The sequence below is a fragment of the Cervus elaphus genome, chromosome 23, assembly GCF_910594005.1.
Source record: "Cervus elaphus chromosome 23, mCerEla1.1, whole genome shotgun sequence".
Classification (NCBI taxonomy): domain Eukaryota; kingdom Metazoa; phylum Chordata; class Mammalia; order Artiodactyla; family Cervidae; genus Cervus; species Cervus elaphus.
In genome coordinates, this window is record NC_057837.1 from 63,963,782 (window position 1) to 63,991,738 (window position 27,957).

The window sequence follows — 27,957 nt, forward strand, 5'->3', positions numbered from 1 at the left end:
TCAGCTATTTCTCCAACCGTAAAAGAAAAACTAGATTTGCAATTGGTTTTAGTTGTGCACCCTACCTTTGAATGAAACAACCCAATTTGTAAAATAGAAAACCATGATCATCAAAAGCAGATTTATTGTTACAGTTTAGTTTCAAAAACAAAATATCATCCAGTGGTTATGAGGAATCTAGGAAAACCTGTCCCAGTAATGCCAGCTTGGAGGTAAAAGGCTGACTAGGGCAGCTGAGAAGTGGGCTTTGCTGTCTGGCAGGCTTCTTTTCCCTTGCCCGCTCATGGTTTTCAGGGGAGGAGAATGTTCCAGGCCCTGTTGGGGGTTCCCATGGCCCGGAGCTCATGGTTTTCTTCTGAAATCTCGACCTTTTCCGTTTGAGAGAGTAGAATTCCCTCATCAAATCTTCCACTTCCCACTGTTCTTCCTTCAGCCTCCGGCAACAGTGCAGGGCAGCGGGGTCGATGGGGTGCGCTTCTGTGTTGAAGATATAACCCCCGGCCCCCAAGACGCACTCCCCATAGGGGGTGATCACCGCATCGAAGGTGGAGCCGTTGTTGTGGATAAAGTTGGTCGAATCAAACAGCAGATAGAGGTATTTCACAGTCTCGGCCAGGAAGAAAGACTCCATGCGGTTGTCAAGCTTGTGGTCCCGCAGATCTTTGATCTGCCACGTGGAAGAGGAAAGTAAGTCAGATTAGCATCAGAGCAGGAGAAAGGGTCGGGGGACCCCGTCAGGCCTTCCTGCCATTAGGCGGCTATGGGTCTTTGAGCAAATCACTTAACGTCATCTCTCACCAAGCTTATCACAATTTTCAACTGGGCTTCCTTCTTCCATTCTTACCCTAAAGGATTTGTTTTAGTTGCTAAGCTGTATCCTACTCTTTGTGACCCCACGGACTGTAGCCTGCCAGGCTCCTCTGTCCATGATATTTCCCAGGCAAGAATACCAGAGTGCCATTTCCTTCTCCAGGGGATCTTCCCAACTCATGGATTGAACCTGTATCTCCTGCTTGGCAGGCGGATTCTTTACCACTGAACCACCTGGGAAATGCTATGCTCAAGGATATTTTTATTTTAAGTCTTACCTGTCACTCCTCTGTGGAAAACCCTCTGTTAACATCCCATTTTCTGCCAACTAAAATCAAAGTCCTCATCATGGCCTAACAGGTGTTTGCTGATCGGGCTCCTGCTCCCTTGCTGACCTCATCTTTTTCCTGCTCTCTCTGTAGCTCTCGTAGGTCCAGCCACTCAGCTTTTCTATTCTGTGAACAAGCTCATGCCTGGCTTGGTTCTTTTCAGTGGTGTTCTTGAAGCCTGGAGCCATCTTCCTTCAGATATCTTCCCCCTCCTTCACTTCCTGCAGGTCTCTGTTCAAATGCTGCCTCATCAGAATGGTCTTTCTTGGTCCCCCTACATGATACAACAATATCCTAGCCCCTTATCCTACCCTTTTGTGACTCCAAACATTGATCTAATGTTTATGTCTCTTAATGATGTAAAAATGTAGCATCATTTACTTATTGGACATTAAGATGGTTATCAAGTTTTTTGCTCTTGTACACAACTGATTAGGAGTCTTTACAAAGAAAAATTCTTACTGAGTTTATAGTTGGGGATGAGTAGGTTTACTTGCTACAAACATTTAGTTTCTAAAATAAATATTTATTTTAGAATTAGCAATACATTTTCTTAAACAAAACTAGTTCTCAGTAGACATCTATTTTATACCCAAAAAATGTGACTAAAATATGGACTTGATGTACCAGGAATTATTATTCTTTTGTCCTATTTGCCAAAGGCCAAGGAGTCAGATGCCTATTCCCATCATTCGCCTTGGCAGGGCTCCAAAAGACTTCACTTCCATGGAAATAAATCAAGAGTTCTAAGGCTCCACTGAGCTCATCCACTTTGGCTTTTCACAAAATACAACATACTAGAAATTAAAGCACATCGTTGCTTTATATTTCTCCTAGACATACAGGTCTTTCCTTTAAAAATATGCATCTATGTTTTACTCATAGAATATAATCACATTACAACTTTTTGAAAAGGAAGAGTTTTTTTTATTTGTTTTTAATTCCATACCCTAAAAAGCCTCTGTAGGCTTTTTGGTGAATTTCCTTCCAGACTGTTTGCTTCCACATCTTGTTTTTACATGTCTGTAACCACTGTTTATTTCTATCTTGCCTGCTTGGGTCCTCTAAGGATGTGATATGGCTCTCCTCCTTGACCCTTTCAATCCATTCTCCACAGAGGGGCCAGAGTGATCTTTCTGAAATACAGCATGTCACTGCTCTGCTGTAAATCCTACCAAGGCTTCTCGTTCCCAGCAGAATGAAATCCCAGCTCTTCCTCATGGCTAATACAAAGCTCTATGTGATCTAGCCCCTGCCTACTTCTGGGGATGTATCTTCTCCCACTTTCCCCCTTGCTCACCCACATCCAGCCACAATGGCCTCCTTTCTGTCTCCTAGACATACATTCACTGTTTTTTCTACTAAAATGTCAGCTCAGGGGCTTGGTCTTTCCTCATTGCTATAATCCTCAGTCTAGCACAGCACCTGGCCTGTGAAAGACACTCAGTAAATATCTGTGAGACCAGTAGGGCTGTTTCATTAAGGATCCTTGGGTTTGCAAATAAGGCTTATTGTTGTTCTTTTTCAGTCTCTAAGTCGTATCCAACTCTTTTGCAACTCCATGGACTGTAGCCAGTCAGGCCCCTCTGTCCGTGGGATTCTCCAGGCAAGAATACTGGGTTGTCATTTCCTTCTCCAGGGAATCTTCCCAGCTCAGGGATTGAACCCACATCTCCTGTTTGGCAAAGGGATTCTTTACTACTGAGCCACCAGGGAAGCCCACAAATAAAGCTGTGTGCGTGTGTGTGTGTGCATGCGTGATTAGCTGCTCCATCATGTCCAATTCTTTGTGACCCCATGGACTGCAGGCAGCCAGACTCCTCTGTCCATGGGAATTTTTCCAGGCAAGAAGACAGGAGTGGGTTGCTATTTTCTCCTTCAAGGGATCTTCCTGATCCAGGAATCAAACCTGCATCTCCTGTGTCTTCTGCATTGCAGGTGGATTCTTTACTGCTGAGCCATCAGGCTTCCCTGAAAATAAGGCTATGGGACTGTAATTCCCTTCTAAAATCCATTTTGTAGGCCTTTTCACAAAATGTTTCACAAAACACTTCTTTGCAAAGTAGCCTATTCAGACAGCTAGAGGGTCTCTGAAGTAGGGAGAAGGCCAAGGGCATGGAGTCTAGATCCCTGGGAACGAATCCTAGCTCCACCTCTACCTGCTTTGTGACCTTTAGACAGGCTCAGCTTCTATTCCTCAGCCTCCCTGTCTATAAAATAAAGACACTACTTACACCTTTGAGTCCTTCCAGTGTTAATATTCCAGAGGCTCTGTAGCAGCAGGGGGAGACATTTCCTAATTCTTGGGCCCATGGAAACACTTACTGTGGCAAATCCACACTCCACCTTGCTGATTTTCTCGATGGATTCCACAGCATCTCTTCCGAGTTCTAAGAGGGTGGGATCCCCCGTGGCACGGTAGAGGTACATGGCACTCTCAATGAGTTCTGCAAAGTTCAAAGTGGACCCTTCTCATCCAGTGGCTGGGCAGGGAAGGCTGGGAGCCTGCCTGGAGCAGCGAGAGACTCCTCCCCTCCTTACTGTGTCCACAGGGTCCCAGCGACAAGGAACAGGGGGCAACTCCCTTGAATTGAATCTTCAGAGCCAATCCACCCACAATCTGAGGCTTAGTGGAGACCAGCATTAAAATGGATCATGGATTCCCATCCCAAGGGAGAGACGGGCAGCCAGGTTCTGGGAAGGGGAAGGGGGCAGGGGCTGCTGCCCACCTCCCAATATCTGTTCCCTCCTTCTTCCTTAGTAACAGAATTGCTAACTTTACCCAGGCACAAGACTCCCTGGATTAACAACTATTCCCAGCAGGGAGGTGTGGGATTAAGGTCCCTGACACCAAAGAGTACCACATAAGGCCAGAAAATCAGAGAATAAATTAAATTTCATGTTTTTCTTTTACCACACGGTATGGCATGTGAATCTTAGTTTCCCCACCAGGGATTGAACCCAGGCCCCTTGCAGTAGAAGCGAGGAGTCTTAACCACTGGACCGCTAGGGAAGTCCCCCCAAAATAAACTTCTATTTTAATTAAGCTACTATTTTTTTCTCTGCCACTTACAGCCTAACCTGATCCTAAAGCTTCAAAGAGTATGAGTCTGTCATTATAAGGCCTTTCCAAGATGGGATGGGCAAAAAGATGAAGGTTAAGATATTCAAGAATCAACTTACAATCTAGCAAAGATGCAGCCATCAGTTCACTGTGCCCAGAACAGGGCAACAGTCTTGCCTTGTTCTACACAACTGGAATCTGACATTCAGACATGAGCCCCATCATAAGATGAATATTAGCCAACTAGCCAACAGGAGCTGGACTAGACGGGACTATTTATCTGGAGAAAAGAAAACCCAGGACAATGTGTTTGTGCTTTCAGATATCTAGAGGGCCATTACGGAAAAGAAAGATGTGACTTCTGGGGTGGGCCGGGTGGATAGAAGCTACAGCTCCACAGACTTTGCTACTTCTTCACCTGTCTTTACTCGGACAGGAAAGAACTCATCTCCTCTCCCTACACCAGCCTCTCCTCCTCATGTTCTATTTCCTGTTTCCTCCTGACTCCTAATGAGTACTTTTTTCCCTAATGATTTATTACTGCAAACTCTATTTCTGGTTTTGTTTTTTTTCTGACCGTGGCATGTGGGATCTCAGTTTCCTGACCAGGGATCGAATCTGTGCCCCCGTCATGTAAACGCAGAGTCTTAACCACTGGACCACCAGGGAAGTCCCTTGAACATTTTCATGTGTAATTCAAGGAATTAAACACATTGGCTTTTATCGAGTTTGTTTCAATAGGAATTATTATTCCATTTCATTTTGGCAGAGTTGAGAAGACATCAGAATTGTTTTATATTCAATTTCTTTTTTTTTTAAGCCATGCCACACAGCATGTGGGATCTTAGTTCCCTGACCTGGGGTCAAGCCCAGGCTTCCTGCATTGGAAGTACAGACTCCTAACCACTGGACTGCCAAGGAAGTCCCATCTGTTTCTTATTTTGGGAGAAAATACCACTGCCAATCTCCCCAGTGTTCTCCTATTCTCCCTCCCTTTACCCCACAGGCCTGTGGACACTTACTAATCTAATTGCTCATATTCTAAGCATAGATGGGGGTACACTTACTGGTAGATGAACACACTGTGCATGTTCAGAGATGGAAAAGATGGTGCCCTCATGGGAAGCTTCCCCTTATGCTTCTTGCGGCTGTCTGGCTCAGTGCACCCAGGGCCAAGCATCTTGTTTCTTGTTTTCTCTTCCTCACACATAGGCCTGCGTCTGCTAGTGATTGCTTTAATTTCCTGTGTATCTGGTCAACTCTCTGGAAGAGGGTGAGAGCCCAAGGTTTAGACTTGGACTTAGGTGAAGGTGTAGGCCTTCAGAGGCTTTTAGGCTAGGTTCTGTGCTCCAACACTGCTGGTCAGAAACATGCATCAGAGCATAGGCACTGGCCAACCTAATTATAGAAGAGTCCCTTATCTCCCATTTGCTATTGTTTGGGGTAGGAAGAGTGACTGGTCTAAGGCATTTCTGGATTCCCGGCTGTGGTGCCTTACTTTCCACTGAGCCTTCCTGCCAGCCTATCCTGCAAACAAAACACATTGCCTCCGTAAGTAGTAAGCCTCATGTCGTTGGTAACTGAACAAAGAAACGAGATAACTACATGATAGGGCTATTGCACAGGGATATCAATTAGAACAGGAGTCCCCAACCTCTGGGATCTAATGCCCAACAATCTGAGGTGAAGCTGATGTAATAATAATAGAATAAAGTGCACAATAAATGTAATACACTTGAATCATCCCCACACCATCCCTCCCCCAACCTTGGTCTATGGAAAATTGTCTTCCACGAAACTGATGCACAGTGCCGAAAAGGTTGGGGCCACTGGATTAGACGACCTCTCAGGTTCCCTCTGTCTTTGAGAATGCACAAGCCTAGGTCTCACATTTAGTCCCAAACTCTGTCTTTATCCTATTTATTAGTAACATGGCATCAAAACAATCTGACCATTTTCTCTTAAAAAAAAAAAAAAAAAGCTATGAGAATAAATGCATGAGCAATAGTAAAAACAGCAGCCTCCAAGGAGTCAAAAATGACTAATTTGCTCATTCCAGTTGCTGTTTTATTCCCCTTCTGTTGCTTCTCCAAGATTCCTACAACAATCACTGAGAAGATTAGCAGGTCAAAGGAGGAAGGAAGAGGGGTAAAGAAGGGCAGAATGGGCAGAAGCCACTAGAAGGCCCATCCCACAGCTAAAAGGCATTCAGGTGGGAAGAGAAAAACAATGGGAACATAAGCTATTTTGGGGTAAGGGGGGTGACTGTGTGCTGACTCAGCTTCCTTCCTCTGCCCCCCTTTCCTTTCCCCTCCTTGTAATGTTTAACTTTCCTTCAGTGAATCAGAAGATCGGAGCTGGAAAAGAACGTAAGTTATCGAGTGTATGAACCCTTCCTTCTCTACGCCTTGAGGACTGAGCTAAAAATGAGGAGGTGATGACAAGAGATGATTCACTCCTAAAGTCCATTCCTAAAGTCCCAACATTCCACAGATGCACAGTTTATCTGACCTGACCCATTGACTTAGGTTAAGATTGCCTATGCGTCCGAAATCCCAGTGGCAGGAACTCAAAAGGCATCAACCAGGCTTTGTCCATCTCACTCGCTTGTCCAAGTTTGAAAAAGCATAGGATGTAATGAGGAGACCTGGGTTCCAGTCCTAGCTCCCACACCTAACAGCCTTGGGGAAGCCATTGCAACCAACCAGGCTTCCATTTCCTTCTCTGAAAATAAAAGGGATATAGAATTCCTAGCAGGAAAACCACCCAGAGTCACTGGAAGAAGCAGATGGGGGTGGGGGGTGGGGGTGGGGAATGGAGCTGTGAGCATTTGTGAGGCATGGAACCTCATAGAGATGTTGAGGGCTTGGGGTTCGGAGAATTGGAGGCTGTGAGCTGGCCATGGGCCAAAGATGCTGCTTACCTGGCCGAAGCGGGTAGCCCTCTCGCTTCTCCACTGTATATCCCTGAGGAATGTTGTAGAATTCTGGGAGCCCCCCAAATTGCTTCCAGACGGTGTAGTAGTTGAGGAAGGTCCTCATGGCATTGTCAATGTCCCCAATGAGGCTCTGCAGGAGAGCACTGGTTGTCAGGCAAGCAGCCATGGCAGGAAACCCACATACAGAACCCCACACACACCCTCGGGGAAAAGAGAAGGCAAAGGCTTTGGAGCTCAAGACCTGCGATCAAACCCTTAGTTGGCCATTTACTCACTGTGCAACCTCAAATCAGACACTTAACTTCTCTGAGCCTCATGTACAACATGCAATTATAGTGTATATTTTATTTTGCTGTAAGGGACACAGGGTGTATACAAAGTCCCTGCCCACTAGTACTTGCTCAGTCAATACTGGCTACTAATAGTTAAATAGGTAAGTCAGTCATCTGATTTAAAATTCTAATTAAAAAAAGGTTGATTATACTAAGTTTCACTCCTACCCTACACCCCAGCAAGTAATCATTTTGCATTAGTTTGTAAACATAAGCAAAGGTGTATGAGTATATATTACTTCCCCTGCATTAAATACAGCTTATTCAATATACTCTTCTGCAGTTTCCTTTATTCATTTAACAATACATCTCAATTTTTCCAAGTAAGTACATCTCCCTCCTTCTATTTCTATAGTTGCATAGTATTCCACTGCTTGGAGCACAAGCAGTTATTGATAGTTAGTTGACTTGCTTCCAATCTTTTGCTGTTTGCTGTAATAATCACTGTTACAACAAATAACCCTGTACTTATGTCACTTCAAATATGTGAAGTGTATCTGTAAGATACATTTCCAGAATTAGGATTGCTGAGTCAGAGGATGTAGGTGCTTGTCATTTTACTAGGTGCTTCTAAGTAGCTATTCATATTAATATAAGCTCACAGGGAAGCAGCTGACCTTCCTGACATCTCCACTGGATGTCTCAGGGATAGAACAAATGACGTTTTCCAGGCTAAATTCTTGGTTCCCTCACTCTCTCACAAATTTGCCTCTCTATTCTCACCTCTCTCCCTTTTCATTAAATGGCACCACCTTCCACTGATTCCACTCTGGCTAGACAGCTGGGGGTCATCCTTGGCTCTTCCTTCTTCCCTGACCCTTACATCCATTCTATCAGCAATACCCATCAATTTGCTCTCTCTCAAACATCAAGATTTTTCCCTACTTATCTCCAGAGCCACCACTTATTCACCAGCATCTTGCACTGGGATGACCTCAAAGGCCTCCTCACTGACTGGTTCTACGACTTGTCTTCTCCAGTCTACTCTCCCCAGTGCAGCCAGAGTAACTGTCTTACTCAAAGGCTTATGTTGACCAGACTCAGTATAAGGTCAAGATGCCACCATGGCCCTCAAGGCCCTGTGCGATCTGGCCACTGCTGACTTTCCATTAACTGTTCTTTCCCTTCCTTGCACTGTGGCCATCCTGCTTTTGTCTCTGATAAACACCTGACTCCTTCCTGCCTCCAAGACCTTCACACATCATGTTTCCTCTGCCTGGAACATCACCCCCACCCCTGAAGTATCAGTTCAGCATCACCACTTCTGAGAGTCCTTCTTATCTAAAGTAAGTCCCCATCTAATATTCTCTCTTTTAGCCTCTTACTTGTTTCCTTAATTGCAACTTATTGTTTTATGAATTTGTCTAAGTTTTTCTTTGTGTCTCGCTCTCTATGAACTTCGTGAAGGCACCCAAATGTCTGTTGAGGATATGAACAAATTTATTTAATTAATTTATTTATTTATTTAAAATTTTTTTGATATCAACAAATTTAATGTCCTCCTTTCTTCATCTATGGAACATCACCTCAATGGGCTATGATCATTCTGTGTAAAATGCCCAACACATAAATCATTCTTCCATAAATATTTATCACCTCTATGTACCAAACTGTCAGCTAAATGTTAGCTATTAGTGTTATTATAAACTCACAGAGAAATAACCCCAGAAACCTTTCTCAAAGTAGGAAAAGTGCCACACACAAAGCACACAAATCCTATACAAACTGGGATGGCAAAGTGTGACATATACTCACAAAGGAATATTATTCAGCCTAAAATAGAAGGAAATTCTGATATAGGTTACAAGCATGAAACTTGACAATATGCTAAATGAAATAAGTCAGTCACAAGAAAACAAATACCATGTGATTCCACAGATATGATACCTGGAGTAGTCAACATCATAAAGACAGAAATTATAATGCTGGTTGTCAAGAGGCTTGGGAAAGACAGAATGGAGAGTTAGTGTTTAAAAGGTGTACAGTTTTAGTTTTACAGTTTTAGTTTTACAAGATGAAAAGAGTTATGGGGATGGATGGTGGTCTGCATAACAACATGAACATAAATTCCATCGAACTGTACCCTTAAAAGGATTAAGATGGTAAATTTTATGTTGTGTGAATTTTGCCACAATTTAAAAAAAGGAAAAAAAATACAATCATTTATTTTTCTTTCATTACTAGACATTTGGATCATTTCCAGTTTTTCTTTGTCATAAACTTTGCTGCTAGAAATACCCATATATGAGTTACATCTTTCCCTGATCAATTATTTTCTTGGAAAATATGCACAGAAATAAAATCATGCAAAGTCAATAGGTGCGATCAGCTGTATGGCTGGCTGGTACAGCGGGTTTTTTAAGAGGAATGTAGTCACAAATGGTTTTAAGGAAATAGATTTCCAGATCCTCAACTTTTCTAAAATGTATCACCAACACAAAGGCAGGCTACCCATTCTGTCTCTTTCACAACTGTCCTTCTACCACTTGACAAAAGCAAAGTGCACCCACCAACAATCTCCAACCTTACTGTGGAACACTGAACACTCAACTAGGTTAAATTTAAAATATTAGTGTAATGAAAAACAAAAACAAAAAATACTAGCGTAGGTGTTAAGAAAAATGAATGACTCTAACCACTGGGTAACAAATCCTTCTGCAAATCAGATGGCTTTCAATTCTTTGCTTTCAAGAAATGAAGAGAGGAACTGGTCACGTTGTCGGCAGAGACATCATTAAAAATTATTTTTGATGACAAATCATTATGTGATTTTCTTTGAACAATATAATATTGCTACTTCTTCAGGTCAAAAATGGTTGAATGCCGGCAATTTTATACAGTTCAATCTATTAACTCAATGATTTCAAAGAACTGAATGATACTACAATTATCAAACTCCTTCCATCTCCATCTACTTATTTATGTGCTCAGGCTCCTCGGCACTTATATCTAAAAAAAAGTGAAAAACAGGAATAAAATTGATGTGTAACTGTGCCCCGTTTTAGTACATTTGGGTTGCAAAAGAGTCGGAGATGACTGAGTGACTAAAACAACATATTCTTCATGCACAAATACATGAACTACTTAAAAATTTTAAAAGCCCCAAAAATCTCATTAAGAAATGAACCTCCAATTAAGTTGCTTTCAGGTTAATAATCATCAAAAATTGTAAGCTATAAATGTTGTTTTAATCATTTACATACTAATGATAACTAAATCCAGAAAAAAATAAATACTCAGAGTCTGTGGACATGGGAAATTTTAAAACATTTAAAATTTCTACATATGAATAAATTTTGTCACAGAGACATATAATAGTGTGTCCAATAAAATGCTTTCAGCATAAAATTATAATTAGGATAAAATTCTATTGAGGTAGTAGAATGGAAATATGAGTTGGAGGAGAAAAAGGAATGGTATGCCACTATTTAAATTCATAAGATTAAAAACATGCAAGGGACCCTATAATTTTTCAAAATCCTTTTAGGGGATACTCAAGTAATAAAATTTGAAGATCTCAGAAGAGCTGGACCAATATTCAATATTACCCTCAAGTTCTTTCTGAGCTTCTTTCCCCATCTGTAGAATGAAAGGGTTGGCTAAAAGTACATAATGGGGAACTAGTTAAATAAATGATGTTATATCTATTCGATGGAATATACACAACTGTTTAAAAAAGTAAAATTGGTCTATGTGTATCAATAAAGAATGATCTCCAAGACAGTGAAAAATAATAAAATGCTCCTATTTATATAAAGAAAAAAGGGGCCATAAATATACACATATCTATGTATATGGATTTCTGGAAAGAGGTATAGAAAACTGGCAATAAGGGCTGGCTTAGGGAGAGTATCTGAGGGTGGGGGCTTGAGACTTATCTATCATTGTATTCCTCTTTTTGGGGGCTTTTCTTTTTATGCTGAAAAAATTTACTACTATCTACATGTCTGATTCTTTGCGACCCCATGGACTGTAGCTTGCCAGGCTCCTCTGTCCATGGAATTCTCCAGGCAAGAATACTAGGGTGGGTAGCCATTCCCTTCTCCAGGGGATCTTCCCAACCCAGGGATCGAACCCAGGTCTCCTGCATTCCAGGCAGATTCTTTACCATCTGAGCCATCAGGGAAGCCCCTACATGTGATAACCTTTTTTTAACTTCTTAAGGTTAAAAAAAAGTTTATAAAAATATTTTAAATATATTTTAAAATACTTACAGCTTATAAAAATATTTTAAATATTTGAGGACACCCAGAGGGTGGATTAGCTGGGCTCTAAGATCCCTTCCCACTGCAATGCTGTCAAGACCATGTAATCGGAAAACACAATGATGGCTGCAGAGTGGCCCCAGATGCATTCACGCCCATCTTAGGCCAGCTGTCAAGAATGAGGACATGTGACAGAAATGTCCGATGGAGAAATGGTCACTGCCAATGGCTATGACCGCCCAACCCAGAAAAGACACTGTGTACTTTAAATGGTACAACATTTCACAGCCAACTAGGAGTTCAGTTCCTGACACCCGAAAGCTCCCCCTGAAAAACTCAGTGTGGCAGAACTTTTAAATCTGTCTGACTCACTCTAAGCTTCTCTTCCCTCCCCAATCCACCCCTCCAATAAAACGTACTCAAGCGCTTTTGATTACACATCAGAATGAGCTTGCTTTGCCCATTCCATAGAAAAAGGACCACTCTCTCTGATTGCTCCTACCTGCAGACCAGGCCAGTATGCCTCCAGAGATTGGAAGACTGGCATGGACACAGTCCCCTTGTACATCTGCACCCACAGGTACCAGTCATCAAAGCGGGTGTAATTCCGAATGGCTTTGTTATATTCTGCAGAAGAAGTAAGACAATGGACATATCAATGATGAGGGACACAGAAGGCAGGCTTTGGCAACTGAGGAATGGATTTAAACAATTGAAAGACCCTTGGATGACCCAGACTCAAAGTAGACAAGGAATGCAAGGAGACAGATGAAGGAGCATAGACTCTGCAGTTGAACTTCCAGGTTCAAATTTCAGCTCCAGCTCTGCTACTTGCTAGCTGTGACCCTGGGGTGAGTTTTCCCCCTCTTAAGCTTCAGTTTTTGGTTTTTAATTTAATTAAAAATATTTTTATTGGAGCACAGTTGATTTACAATGTTGTGTTAGTTTCAGGTATACCATTAAGTCAACAGTTACGCTGCTGTTGTTCAGTTGCTAAGCTGTCTGACTCTGTGATTCCATGAACTGCAGCATGCCAGGCCCCCATGACCTTTACTATCTTCTGGAGTTTGCTCAAATTCATGGCCATGCTATCTAACCATCTCATCTTCTGCCACCCTGTCCTCCTTTTGCCTTCAATCTTTCCCAGCATCAAGGTTTTTTCCAGTGAGTTGGCTCTTCGCATCAGGTGACCAAAGTATTGGAGCTTCAGCTTCAATCCTTCCAATAAATATTCAGGTTTGATTTCCTTTAAGATTGACTGATTTGATCTCCTTGTGGTCCAAAGGACTCTCAAGAGTCTTCTCAGCACCACAATTCGAAGGCAATGATTCTCCAGCACTCAGCCTTCTTTACACTCCAACTCTCACATCTGTACATGACTACTGGAAAAACTATAGCTTTGACTATGTGGACCTTCGTCAGCAAAGTGATATCTTTGCTTTTTAATACCCTGTCTAGGTTTGTCATAGCTTTCCTTCCAAGGGGCAAGCATCTTTTCATTTCATGGCTGCAGTCACCATCCGTAGTGATTTTGGAGCCCAAGAAAATAAAATCTGTCACATATACATATATCCACTCTTTTCCAGATTTAAGCCTCAGCCTTATTATCTATAAAGTGATGAAAGTAATGTTATACATCTCATGGGATTATGCAGTCATTTGTTCACTCAACAGTATTTACTGAGCACCTCTAGGTCCCTGGGTCGGGAAGATCCCCTGGAGAAGGAAATGGCAACCCACTCCAGTATTCTTGCCTGGAAAATCTCATGGACAGCAGAGCCTGGCGGGCTAGTCCATGGGGTCGCAAGAGTTGGACACAATTTAGGGATTAAACCACCTAGGTTCCAGATATCTAGGGAGTGGCAAACAAATCAAAGTTCAACCCTGAGGGAGCTTGCATTCCAGTGGCAACTCCCCCTAGAGTGTAAATCCATGAGAATTAGGACTTTGTTTTGTTGACTGCAGGATCACCAACACGAAGATAGTACATAATAAATATGCAAAATAAACATTATCTGGGGACTTCCCTGGTGGTCCAGTGGTTAAGAATCTGCCTGGCAATGCAGGAGACAGACGTTTGATCACTGGTCAGGGAACTAAGATCCCACATGTCACAGAGCAACTAGGCCTGCACGCCACAACTAGAGAGTCCATGCATCTCAATCAAAGATCCCTCATGATGCAACAAAGATCCTGCAGGCTGAAACTAAGACCCAATGTGGTCAAATAAATAAATAAATATATTTCTTAAAAAGCAGATATTTGAAATAAAAACAAAACATTATCTGAAAGATTCAAGTACCAAAAACACATCCAAATAAATAAGACAATCTCAGTGTTGCAAGGTTTAAAAGAAATAGTCCATGCTCAGTACTTGGTACTGCAGTTGACACATCAATGGTACCCAACAAATATTTGCTGAATAAATGAATGGTAGCCATAATTATTACTAGGTGCCCAATAATTCCTCAGTATTATTATTACTAGTGTCGTGTCTAAGGGACTGGAGGGTAAAATGTTTCTATTCAACAGACATTCATCTGCTAGCTACTTCCTGCAAAGCACTGTGGGAAGTACACAGATGAATAAGGCCTGGATGTTGCACTCAGTTGGTGGAGCTGTAACTTGTGATGACAGCCGATGGCAAAAAAAGATGCTGAAGGTCCTAAATTCTGAGGAAGCATCAAGCTATTTCCTGGGCAAAATGACATTTAAGCTGAGCCGTAAAGGGTGAACAGAATTTGAACACATAATGGCAGGAAAAAAAGGCATTCAAGGCAAAGGAAACACTGTGTGTGCAATGGCCAGGAAATGAAAAAAGAAAATCCAGGGCCACCTACAGGAAGGCAGCATGGTTCAGCTGGGCTCTCGCAGGATAGCATGAAGAGGTGTTAGGGGCCTCAAGTGGGCAGTGTAAGTCCATGGTAGTTTTGAATGCAGACTGGTACTCAGAACTAATTGTGTAGGCAGGCACTTGGGAGCAACTGAAAGTTTATAAATAAACGATATTTCAACAGGGGAAACCAAGAGGAAAAGCCCCCCTTCCCCACCCTCTTTACCTAGGAACATGGCCATGAGCTTTTTATCCTGAAGCAGGATGGCTCCTTTCACCAGGTACTCAAAGTAGGAGTCCACGCCAGCCCCGATGCCCGCATCCTGGGCCACCCATTTGCCAGTGAGCACGTCGATGTGGTTGCCAACCTAGGAGGAAGACACGTGGTCTCAAAGGAGGGCCCAAGACTAGCAAGGAGATGCATCCCCCGGCTGCCTGGTGAGATGCAAGGTAGGCACCCCAGCACTTCTTGGGAGACATGGAGGTTCTTGGGGTACAGGGTTGGGGAGCAAGGTTGGATCATAGCCAGCTCTCCTGTGTATCTGTACAATGGAGACGCATCTCATGTACATTTAGGAGGACTTAATTATACAAAACTGGTCAAAAACTGAAAAAAGAACTAGACTCGGAGTGTTCATGCCAAGAACATGTTCACGCCTAGAATGTATTCACGCCTAGTGTCTAGAGTGAGTGTGAGCTGGGATGTGAGAACGTGCTGTTCCCACAATCTGTCTCAGACTTCTCAGCCTGAGAAACTGCATGTGGTTCCAGTGTCTAAAGACACAAGGCACACTCTACATTTCCATTAATCAATCTGGGCAGGACATTCAAGAAACAGAGCAGTTGCTTGTAAGGAGAGGAACTGAGTAACTAAGGTACTTTCTTGTATTCTTTGACTTGTGAACCACTTAAACATAAATTTTAGGGACTTCCTTAATGGTCCAGTGGCTAAGACTCTGTGCTCTCAATGCAGGAGGCCCAGGTTCAGTCCCTGGTCAGGGAACTAGATCCCGCGTGCTGCAACTTAAGATTCCCCATGCTGCAATGAAGGTCGACGATCCCATGTGAGGCCAAGTAAGACCTGGCACAGCCAAGTAAAACAGAAATACACTTTGAAGATTTAAATGAAGAGATATGTTGTCCACATAACTGCAACCCCGATGGATGCTGAGAGCTTCACCTGGTATTCAAAGAAACAGCTAACTGTCCTGTTAGTTTGGGCAGATCCATGGTAAGGAAGGCAGGAAGTAGTTGATTTGGAAAGTGAGTTCCTGGAAACTCTGGTAGAGGAGAGGGAAAGTGAGGCAGGACAGGGAGGCAGCCCAGGAAAGGTGTACCAGCAGGCAAGTTACCACCATAACTGGAGCTCCATCCCGCTGGGCAACTTTGGGACTCAGTGTAGAGCACAAGCCTCAGACCTTAGGTGGGATGGGGAAGTGAGGTGTTTACCCACAAAGTCCCATCAGTATCAGTCACTGATGGAGAACTGCTCCAGGGGAGAATTAAGCTTTGGCCCTTTTAGCCAAGGACAAGCAAAGCAGGATCCAGGTACCAGAAAAAGGCCTGTAGGCAAAGAGACTTAGGTGATAGCAGCTGGAAGACAGGCCAGTGTGCACAGAAATGATAAAGGGCTGAGGGGGTGTGGGCAGGCCAGCCACGGAGTCCACCATGGTTCCAGGGATGGAGAAAAGACTGCCTGTGTTGGACTCACTAAAGGAGTTACTCGAGGTCCCCAGAGTGGCACCCTCTTGAGGAAATGTTAAGGATTCCTCACACAACTTTCACTTTCAAGCTGACTTAGAACCAGAATTTGTATAAACATGCCCCCACCTGAATCTTTTTCAGACAACACTGTCTTTATCAGTCATAATGACTCAGTGAACAGGTATAAGTATGTCACCATTACTACTGAAGCAATTGTGGATCAGAAAGGGTGAGTGACTTGGCCAGGGTCACACAGTTTCAACAGAGTAAAGCCAGAACTCGGTCTCAATTCTGACTAAATCCAGAGCTATTTCCTGGACAGCTCTGGCTCAGTTACTGTTAGTTTCACTGGATGATTCAGTTTAGGAACTGCAATCGACCTCAGAGATGACTGGTCACATTTTTCATAGGTTAGTAGGTGTGGAGAGGAAAGGGAAGACCTGGTATCAAATAAGTTTATGAAACATTGTGCTAAGCAAAATTAAACAGATGAATTTATCAGAGGTTTTCATAACCTTTAACCTGTTTGTGTTCATTGTGATTCTTCAGAAAAAGGATATTATTTATAATATTCCCCAAACTTAATTGACCAGGAATCTTTTTTTTTCATGGAATAGTCATTCAGTGTCTCATGTATTTTCTGGTTCTAGGAAACATAATTTCACAAAAATACGTAAAAATGAGGGCCAGACAGGCTGATTATCTAAGGCCACTAAGTGAGTCGGGGCATGAAGCATGCGACCCACTCCCTGGAAATCAGAGAAGCTCAAGGAGTCAGAGTTCGTCACACCCCCCTTCCTGGAAAAGGATGTGCTCTCATGCTCTCCTCCTCTCTGTGCCAAAGCAGGAACTGGTGGTCTCATCTACTTTCTGTGTCATGAGCCTAAGTCTTGGACCACTCCTGAGGTCACCCTTCATTTCCTTCAGCTGAACTGCAATTTGTTGCTCAGAGCCCCGAGCCAAGTAAGCTCGGGCTAAGGTGGCCAACTTGACCTGGCTGGGAAGGGTGGCAGCGGGACCTACCAGCCCAATGTCAGACCGGCTCTCCCAGAGGCGCATCAGGGCCACTCTGGCCACGTCTTCAAACACGGGGTCACCGGTGAGGCTGCTGAGGGTGGCAAATTCCACGATGAAGGTCCCGATGCCTGCCGTACAGGTGACAGGAGTCTCTCCCGGGTTCACGCCGTGAAGCAGGTTCACCGTGCCATATGGCATGCCAGTGGGGGTCTGAAAGGCTGAAGGATCACAAAATTAAGACCCCAGACAGGAGTGGGGAGGTGGGGATGGTTGGACACAGGTCTAAAGCCTGAGGCTTTGGCCAGTGCTTCCCTCTTGTCCCCTAGGTCCGCAGTCCACAACCTTTTTGGCACCAGGGACCGATCTTGTGGAAGACAGTTTTTCTACAGACTGGGACAGGGGGATGTTCCAGGCGGTAATGCGAGTGATGGGGACTGATGGGAAGTGGCAGATGACGCTTCGCTCGCTTGCCCACCACTCACCTCCTGCTGAGTGGCCCGGTTTCTATCAGCTTGCACACCAGTACTGGTCAGCAGCCGGGGGCTTGGGGACCCCTGCCCTAGGTGATCTGCTAGAGACTGAGCCAGAGAAGGATAAATGTCGCAAATGGAGACCTCAATGGCCACTTAACCCAGATGCTGCCAAACACCGCTCCCCATGCCTCGGGCTCTTGCCTGTGGTGCAGAGGGGAACAGCAGGCTGTGCTCTGGGTTGGTGTGCTCCACACATGCTCACTGTAGCTAAAGGAGCTCTACTTTTACTTATTTTATACTGTGTCTTCAGAGGCCAGGCAGGTAACTTAGTGTGAAGCAGCTGGGGCTTAAGCCATAGGCAGTGGTGGAGCTGTTGGCACCACAAGGAAGCCATTCATCTACTTTTTAAAACACCATTCTGACAAATGAACCATATCTGCAGACTCTAAACAGTCCCAGAGGAGCCAGTTCGGGATTCCTGCTTGAGTCTTGGGGCTATTTTTTTTCTTTATTTTTTTAAATTGGTATATAGGTGCTTTGCAATGTTGTGTTAGCTTCTACTGTACAATAATGTGAATCAGCTATATGTATACATACATCCCTTCCCTCTTGGGTTTCCCTCCCACCTCCCCCCAACCCACCCCTCCAGGTCATCACAGAGCCCTGAGCTGAGCTCCCTGTTCTATACAGCAGCTTAGCATTGACACAGATACACCATCATGTGTAAAATAGATAGCTAGTGGCTATGTTACTTTTTCTTTTTTAAAGGATATAAACCACAAACCTGCTGATTATAGTCCAATCCTCAATTCACAGGTAGGAAAAGACATGTTTGCAAAGAAGTGACGCAAAAGTCACACAGCGAGCCAAATGGAGCTAAGATGGGAATGACTGCCACGTGCCCCCTCCCTTCTCCCTCCCCACAGGCCCAGTGTCCTGCCCACCCGACCCCAGTGCTTTCCGACTCAAGGCAAGGATCTAGACAGCAAGCCAGAGGCAGAGACTTCCTCTCCAGGCTGAAAGGTCAACCAACCCCAGAGCAGCCTGTGCGTCACCAAACTGTGAACAAAGCTGTCAAAACTTCCAAGAACCACAAGGCCCAGCAACTTTACTGTAGGAGGAGAAACTTGCTATCTGGCAGACATGAATGGAAAGCAAGGAGGATTCAAGTCACCATCAAGAAGGCCCCAAAGAGATAGCTCAGAGAAGTCAGGCAGTCTTAAAAAGAGAGGAGGGTGACTAAATCCTGTTTCTCGACCTGAATGGTAGAGACATGGGTGCCAACTTCAGCATGCACTGTGCAATATGTATATTTCTCAATTAAAAAAAAAAAATTAATGCAAAAGAAAAGGGAGCAGGCAGGTAGAGTTTCTTCCAAGGATAAGTCACACAGGACATGAAGGCTGTGAGAGAGCAAGCCTGAACTGGGCTCGCTCATTCTCCTCAGCTCGTCCCCAAGGATCAGAGGCAAGTCCTGGGTAAAAGGGAGAAGTGACATGGCCAAGAGGCTGGTGGAAAGCACAGCGTGACGTGTTTGGGTGTGAACAGCACTCAGAGCCTCCACCACACCCTGAAGAGAACACAGCGTCCAGCTGATGCTGCTGAGCCCAGCTGCTGCCCCAGCAGACAAACACCGCGGCTTGGCCCGCAGCCCCGGGCGAGGCTCAGCTACAAAACAAGCCCATCTCGCGTCTCAGTGGTGTTTGAGGTTCCCCAAGAACTTTCTCCATTCTGATCTCATTTTATGTCTCCCCAGGGGGAGGCAGGAATTATGACTGTCATCTGATAGATGGGGAAATTGAACCAAGGAGAGTATATGGGTCAAGAGACTGGCTGGAGAGCCGAATCTGGAATCTGGGGTTGCAAACACTCAGACCTGGAATCCTTTCATCCCAGCAGTGTGTGGGCCTGGGAGGGGGCAACAGCACTCACTTAAATAAGGTTAAGAGCCTTGCAGCCGCCAGGCTCCCTGCCCACAGTCATGAGGTCAGCTTATCCATCCTAGTCTAGCCCTCCAAATGCCCAGGACTCCCCTGATTTCCATGGTGGGCGCTGAAAGGCTGAAATACCAAGTGTCCGGTATAATAATTCAGCCACTCTCTTTTCCAGCAAGAGCAGCAGGACCTCCTGAACTTCCTCTCTGATCTGTCTCGACATGGGTCTTACCTGGGAGGAGTTTCCGGGCTGCCTCCTCCGCCATCCTCAGGAGAGGCCCTGAGCAGGGCCATCCGGCCTCCACTTCCACCCCAGCCTTCTTTGATAGCAGGTGAGCCGACAGAAGTCCTCCTACCACTACAGATGGCACAAAAAGCAAGTGTCAGACTCCCAAGGACCAGTCTTTCCCTTGTGCAAATTAAACCCAACGCTCTGTTTGGTGGTTCACTGGGAAGTGGGTAGAACTACCGAGGGAAAGAAGAGTCCATAATACCCACATTAGTACAGTGTTAAGGTCACCAAGTCTTTTTTCCTCTTGGTAGGTCACAAAAACAATGACTATCACTTTTAGTCCCTAGGGTATATCAAGCAGGACTTCCCAGGTGGTGCTAGTGCTAAGGAACCTGCCTACCAGTGCAGGAGACATAAGAAATGCAGGTTTAGTCCCTGGGTTGGGAAGATCCCCTGGAGGAAGGCATGGCAACCCACTCCAGTATTCTTGCCTGGAGAACCCCATGGACAGAGGAGGCTGGCGGGATACAGTCCATAGGGTCGCACAGAGTCGGGCACAACTGAAGCACCTTAGCACGCACGCACGTGCACCAAACACCAGGTATCTTGTGCCCTCTTCAGACAAAGACACTGAGGTTCGGAGGGGCAAAGCGACTCGCCCAGAGTCGCCCATCTAGCAGGTGGTAGGCCCAGGTCTGCCTGACTCCAAAGCCCACGCTCACTGTACTTGGTCACTGTCTCCCAATCGCCAGGAGAAGAAGAGAAAGATACTTATTACCTTCATTTTATTCATTTCTCTATTTCAATTTATTAAATAATATTTAGGACTTATAAAAAAAGACCTAAAGCTTACATATCTGGAAATATGGCTAAACTGGTGACCTTGGGCTTCAGTTTCCGCCCTTCAAAGGCCAAACAAAGGCAGTGAGATAAAGACGTTTTCATACTAAGAAAAGCTGAGAAAGAACACACCTGCACTAAAGGACATGCAAAAGGAAATTTTTCAGATAAAAGGAAAGTGACCACTGATGTAAGGTCTGTGATACAAGAAGGAAAGATGGTTCCAAAGTGGCAAATAATAGTAAATCTAAACCTTCAATTCTATAGAACAACAATAATATATGGACAGCTTAAAACAAATAATTAAAATATATATATAACTAAGGCATACAGGTACAGATAATCCTCAGAGCCAGGTTTTATATTATTCAGGAGGAGAATAAAGATCTTCATTAATTTTAGACTATGCTTGTTAAATTTTCCAAGAAAACTAATAAGCTAGATATATTGCACAATTTCTAGATTAGTATAGAAAAATGGGATGAGGGGGAAAACAAATCAACCTACAGAAGGCATAAAAAAGAAAGGGACTTCCCCAGCGGTCCAGTGGTTAGGATTCCATGCTTCCATTGCACGGGGTACAGGCAGGTTCAGTCCTGGTTAGGGGAACTAAGACCTCATATGCCACATGGCATGGCCAAAAAAATAAAATTGAAAAGAAAAAGAGAAAGAGTAGAGAGAAAAATGGGACAAATAGCACAAAGTAATACCATAGAAATGAATGCAAATATGTCAGTAGTTGCAGTAAATGTAAATGGATTGAATGCTTCAGTCAGAAGAAAAGATTGTTAGAATGGATAAACATACTATGTAAATTACAAAAGACAGCTAATCATAAAATACAGCAAGATAGAAAATAAAAGAGAAGAAAAAGACATACTGGGCAAATGTCAACCAAAAGAAGGCTGATACAATTACATGTATATCAGAAACAGAGACATAAGGACAACCTTAACTTATAAGATGACAATCTGGACTCAGCAGTTCTGGGACACAGCATTGAGCATGGCCTCAAACGCAGGTCTGATCCCTACACCAGGATTTTATACCATGCTGTCCCTCTGCTCCATAGTCTTTTTTTAATCAAAAAAATTATATATCTGTAATACAAATTTCATTGCACATAACATATAAAATAAAGATGAGCAAAATAAGGAGGAAAAAATATAACTGTATCATCCAGAGGTGCTGGCTGTTAAGCCACCAATGGTCTAGAAGCTCACTGAAAAGAAGGGTTGTACTACTTTCATAAGAATCATTGGATCAAAATTCACTGAAATGTGTAAATCTGTGCATTTCAGTATATGTAAATGTACCTCAACAAAAGGAATGAATCATTCTAAAAAAAAGATTCATTGGAAGCTGCTAAAAATACTGATTCTAGGACCCAACCCAAAGATTCCAATTCATTAGATTTAGAGTGGAGTCTAGACAGCTGAACTTTTAAAAAGGTCCCAGGTGCTTCTGATTGGCAGCCAGGTTTGGAAACTAATACCCAAGACTCACACTATGTAATACAGCAAGTAGTAAAAACATGCCACTATTTAAATTTGCATTCATTAAAATTAAATAAAATTAAAAATTCAGTTCTACAGCTGCAGTAAACACATTTCCCCTGGAGATGGAGGCAAACCATTTCAGTATTCTTGCCTGGAAAATCCCATGGATGGAGGAGCCTGGCGGGCTACAGTCCATAGAGTCACAAAGAGTTGGACACAACTGAGCGACTTCACTTTCCCTTTCAAACATGTTTCAGGTGTGACTACTGGACTAGACAACAGAGATATAAAACATTTCCATCATCAGTGCAGTTCTATGGGATAGTGCTTCCTAGGCAAATAAGCTATGAGAAGGCAAGGATTACATCTTTCTTGCTCTTGGCTGAAAGCCTAGTACCAAGTATATGTTAAATATGTGAGTAATCCTGGCATGTTTCTCTTCAGTCTTTTCTCTGTCCCCTGCTCACTTTCATGTCTAAAACTGATGAGGGATCCTGAGACCTCACTACCCCACCCCCCAGGAGGGAAGAGCTCTGTCGATCTGTTTTGAGTCAAGTGCCCTGGCAAGGCTGGCCCTTAAGATCCTATTTACCACCTCCTGGTTTATACAGAGACCAAAACTCCACAGTCTCCTTTCTTCCAAGGACCCTCGAAGGCACCCCTCACCTCGGATGTTGGTTTCAAACACAGAGGCGTTCACGTCAATATCAAAGTCCACATTGTCCTGGAGCACTTCAACCACTCTTTGGAATTCTGAGACATTCCCCAAAATCTGTAGGAAAGAGCGACCTGATAGTGAGGCTCCCAGGCTTGTAGGCACTGGAGATGCTAGATCAGTCTAGGATCTTCTGCTGGTGTGACTCTCACTTTTTCAACTTAAGACCTACAGTTTCTGTTCTAGAACTGCTGGGAACAATTCAAAACATTGAGAGCTGGAAATCACACAGACCCAGTATTGAGACATTAGTAAATTCTTTGGTTCCAATTTAAGAATCCTATGTACTCATTTAAATGAAACCAATATAAAGACTGTAGACCACATAAGGAAATCTTAGTTTGACATTTTCAGTGGACATCTGTTGTTTTTAACCTTGTCACATTCATCCTGGAGGAAAATACTGCAGGTTGGTTGACCCAACACTGATTCCCAATCTTCTTTATACTTGTAGCTTCCAGCCTTGGAGCTAGAAATCCACATCCTTGTTTCTCAGCCTCATTTGCTACTAGAGGTGCTTGTGTTATCCAGTCAATTCTGAGTGTTGTAGTCTACTAAGGGCACTTCTCAGAAATGGCCTAATAAAAAGAGATAAGATACCACTAGCATGGCTTTTACTCTTTTCCTTTCTACTTTGAAAGCAGACTTGATTTCTGGAGCTGTGGCAGCCATCCCAGACCATGAGGTACTAAGCATGCAAATGAAAGTCAATATACTAATGATGGCAGAATGGAAGGATACCAAGAGCATGGGTTTATGATGACACAATTAAGCAGCTGACCCAATGCTAGAAATTATTAATACCTTCAGATTTACTTTTACTTGAGAAAATTAAACCCTTTTTGTTTAAACTGTCAGTCAAATGCAATCCCGATACCTTTTATTCTGATACGACTGCTCCAATTTTCCCCTGAGGAATCACCCTTCTTCCACAGTCACTCTTATAATTTGAAGAAGCTGATTCCATTCCTTCAGCTGCAAGAATGGGCACTTCACCTACACCAGCCAGCATACTAAACCTCTTGGCCAACTGATTAGTTCAGGGATAGATGTGTAACCCAAGCCAGATCATTGAGACTCAATCATTGCAATTAATGAAAAATAACATTCTTTCCATACACAGGTTACTAAATGAGTGGGATGTGAGTCTGGGGTTACCATTGGTTACCCTGTCAGCTTAAGGAAAGCCTGAGAATACAGCCAGCAAAGAAGGCAGAAATAAGAGACTGAAAAAGATTCCTACTGACATTCTTTATATTGTCCGGAACCAGCCGAGTCGGAGGCCAGTCTTTACCTGGATTTTTTAGCTATGTGACTCAGTAAATTTCCTTCCTATCTAAATCTATTACTTGCAACCCAAACAATCCTATCTCAGCATTTAAAGCCCTCTATGATTTAGACCTAATCTATCCTCTGTGTCTCTCATTGTTCATCTAGCCTCGTCTCATCCACTTCAGTAGAACTGTATCTACTGTTCCTCGATTTTCTAACCTCAGACATGCTGTTCCCTCTACCAGAAATCACACCCTGTGTCTTCCCATTTACAAATCCAACTTACCCTCAATTGTCTACATGTTACCTTCTCTAGAAAGTCTTTGATTCCCCCAAGTGAAATACCTCTTCTTCCCTCAAAAGACTCCAGTTAAGTTTATCCCCACAACTCTGAGGCATCTATTTCTTTCCATGTGATGAGAATCTTTGCACAGGCAGGAGGCTCACTCATTCCTACGCTCCCCCAGAGGGCTCAGCACAGTGCATGAAACAATTACTCAAAAAATATTTGTTAAATGATTGCATGAATCTTTCTCCACATTGTAGCCAGTGATCTTCTCAAAACAGAAATCTAATTTCCTACCCTCATCTTGAAAAATGCCAGTGGCTTTCCACTTCCCTCAAATTAAAGATCAAAATGAAAGATGAAACTCAAAGGCTCAGGTGAAGAATTCACTTTTCACCCACAGCCAAGCTGCCAAAAAAGGATATTGGTTATGCAATGTTGGGGAGAAAAAGGAATAGATGAGGGACACTTACCAGCAAGGTGTCCAGAGCATCAATCAGAGTCAGAGAAAAACTGTAAAAGGACAAAAATATCAGCTGCTTAGTAACAAAATCAAACACCATATATTAAGGCCTCAGATCAGATACCCCAGAAAATAATAAGTGAGGCATAGCAATGCCTCTGCCAGTCCCACTTGCTGTCACAACAGAGATGCCATAGTGAAAATCGCCAGGAACCTCTAACCCTTTTAAGGCACTTGGGAGGTGGGCAGATGCAGCTGACTATAGTTAAACATCGCCTATATTCTCTGGCATTCTGCTCCACCATAGGGAGGCAGTATAAGATTGCCGCTCATAGCACAGGCCTCCCACATCCATGACTATCTCACAGTGCACAGAACTGCAGGCTTGAGAATACTTATGGCAGTATTGTTTTTAGAACAGCAAAAAGCTAGAAATAACCCAAATGTACACCAGTTGAAGAGTGAGTAACCAAATTGTAATATATTCAAATAATGCAAAACTATGAGGTTGTCAAAAAGATTATCAAGAGTTCTATGGGCTAATGTGAAAATATTCAAATTATCTAGTTCAATGAAAAAGACAGGCTACAGAATAGGTAGTGTCATATGTTCTAACTGCATTTTCAAAAACAGACATATATACAGAAAGATTAGCCGTTTTTTGGGCCAGTGGTGGTGGAGGGATTAACTATAAAAGGCCACAAGGGATCTTTTTAGGGTGACAGAAATGGTTCTCTATTTCTGAGAGATAGCAACCACCAACTATGATGGTGGTTGCTACACACTTAGTGGGTTGCTACACTTACATTTCATGTAAGTTACACCTTTAAAAAGTTAATTTAAAAAGATACATATATACATATCTATCAATTCAGTTCAGTTTAGTCGCTCAGTGTCTGACTCCTTGCAACCCCATGAATCGCAGCACGCCAGGCCTCCCTGTCCATCACCAACTCCCGGAGTTCACCCAAACTCATGTCCATCGAGTCGGTGATGCCATCCAGCCATCTCATCCTCTGTTGTCCCCTTCTCCTCCTGCCCCCAATCCCTCCCAGCATCAGGGTCTTTTCCAATGAGTCAACTCTTCTCATGAGGTGGCCAAAGTATTGGAGTTTCAGCTTCAGCATCAGTCCTTCCAATGAACACCCAGGACTGATCTCCTTTAGGATGGACTGGTTGGATCTTCTATAGGATGGTATAAATAAAAAATATTTATGGAAGGACCCACAAGAAAGTTAACAGTGATTGGAGTTCTAGCATATGGGAGATATTTATTTTATTACATAACATTGTACTGATTAAATTTGCCATTCTCGTGCATTATTTTTTTTATCTAAAAAACAACCCAACAAATTTTGGGGGCTTCCCTCATAGCTCAGTTGGTAAAGAATCCACCTGCAATGCAGGAGACCCCGGTTCAATTCCTGGGTCGGGAAGATCCCCTGGAGAAGGGAAAGGGTAATACTGGAATACTACAGTATTCTGGCCTGGAGAATTCCATGGACTGTATAGTATAGCCCATGGAGTCCCAAAGAGCTGGACACGACTGATCAGCTTTCACTTTCACTTTAATTTCTCCAGTTCTTAGCATACTCATTTGTAAAATGGAGATAAGAGCACTTAACGCCTAGGGATGTTAATTACATGAGATGATGCAAGGAAAATGCTTAGCACAGTGTTTCATCAATGTCAGTTTCAGCTAAATGCAATGCTTCTTCACTCACTCAGCAAGGACCAAGACAGAGGATTCCATGTCAGAGATTTTTTTTTTCATAGATTTTTATTCTATTGGAAGTGAGAAATACAAACTAGCAGATAAGTGAAAATGACAGTATCAGAGTGAGAAGTGCTACAAAGAAGATAAAAAAGTGTTTGTGAGACTGACTAGTAGGTGATGGGTATTTAAGGGAACTGACACTAAGGTGACAGTTTGAGCTGAAATCTCAAGAAGCAGTCAGGGATGTGAGGATAAAGAGGAAGTGCATTTCAGTTACACTTAGCAAGGCTCTGAAGTTTCACCTTTGGGAGAGTTCACTTACAACATGAAGGGGTTGGCTCCTCTGACTTCCTGAAGCCCTCCCACACATCCTATGGCTCCAGGGATTTGCCCAAGTCCCAGCAGCTGGTGCCTGTTACTGCTATGGCCAGAGCCCAGAGATCCAGCCCACTAGGATAACCCAGCCTTTTCCCACCTTGTGATCCAAATTTCCAGGAGGCTGGGTGGATCCCGGTGGCGTGAGCCTGAATTGAAGGCAATGCGACCCCACCCTGACTAGGAGATTTTCCTGGAACCCCGTGAGGAGACCATGAAGCCACCAGTCCCAGCAGACCCGCAGCCGAGGACCACAATGCTCGGCCCAGGCCTCCCCCTTGCCCCTCCCCTCGCACTACCTGCCCCAGGTGTCGTGCCCGTCACAGGTGAGAGGTCGCAGCTCATCGTAGGGAAAGGCATTCTCCAGGTAGCTGTCGTAGGCGTGGTAGAACATGGCTTTGACTCGCTCCCTGTGCAGGGTACGAGAAATAAGGCAGAGGGCCACCAAATGAAACCAGGCAGGGGAAAAGGCCAGGAAACAGCGCGGAAAGTGGGAATTATCACCTGATTTCTGCCAGGAGCCCAGTAGTTGGGTCCCAGCAGGTCAGGATGGGGGTCCCGGGATGGAGGGAACAGGGAAGGGACCAAGTCTGGGCTTCCCATTCCCCAACTATGGAAGGGCAGGGAGCTTGACCCCCCCCCCCCCCACTTCACCTGTAGTGGGCGGGGTCGGGTGCGGTGCCATCAGGGCCGGGTGCACCATGGTGCAGGGGCAGCAGCGCACACAGGAGGCCAAGCGGGACGAGCAGCCGGAAAAGCATAGAGCTCGTATCCGGTCAGCGCCGCCGCTGCAGCAGCAGCCGCCACCACCCGCTCATCCTGCGAGCCTCAGCGTGTTCTTCCGGGAGTTTGCGGCACTACGCCTGCGTGCCCATGAATCATCCACTCACTTCCGGACTACAAGCCCCAGAATGCAATG

General features: G+C 43.9%; 1 protein-coding gene across 1 annotated transcript; it reads right to left on the reverse strand.

The window, feature by feature from the left end:
• Nucleotides 1-107: 107 nt before the first annotated feature.
• Nucleotides 108-27,893, reverse strand: LOC122681544 (ER degradation-enhancing alpha-mannosidase-like protein 2). The gene is made up of 11 exons (XM_043883748.1): nucleotides 27,693-27,893; nucleotides 27,338-27,448; nucleotides 24,957-24,996; nucleotides 22,877-22,982; nucleotides 19,872-19,997; nucleotides 17,239-17,450; nucleotides 14,738-14,879; nucleotides 12,181-12,305; nucleotides 7,127-7,271; nucleotides 3,465-3,586; nucleotides 108-667 (listed from the first exon to the last, which is right to left on the reverse strand). Exons 1-11 carry the CDS (start codon nucleotides 27,797-27,799, stop codon nucleotides 167-169), a joined length of 1,737 nt encoding a protein of 578 aa, XP_043739683.1. The 5' UTR covers nucleotides 27,800-27,893; the 3' UTR covers nucleotides 108-166.
• Nucleotides 27,894-27,957: the final 64 nt, after the last annotated feature.

Bases quoted from the DNA above. Each gene is read 5' to 3' on its own strand.
- LOC122681544 (XM_043883748.1), bottom strand. From the start codon at position 27,799: ATGCTTTTCCGGCTGCTCGTCCCGCTTGGCCTCCTGTGTGCGCTGCTG. The intron at 27,449-27,692 runs GTGAAGTGGGGG...TACCCTGCACAG, and splicing joins CCCGACCCCGCCCACTACAG to GGAGCGAGTCAAAGCCATGT. The intron at 12,306-14,737 runs GTAAAGAGGGTG...CTTCTTCTGCAG, and splicing joins GCTCATGGCCATGTTCCTAG to AATATAACAAAGCCATTCGG.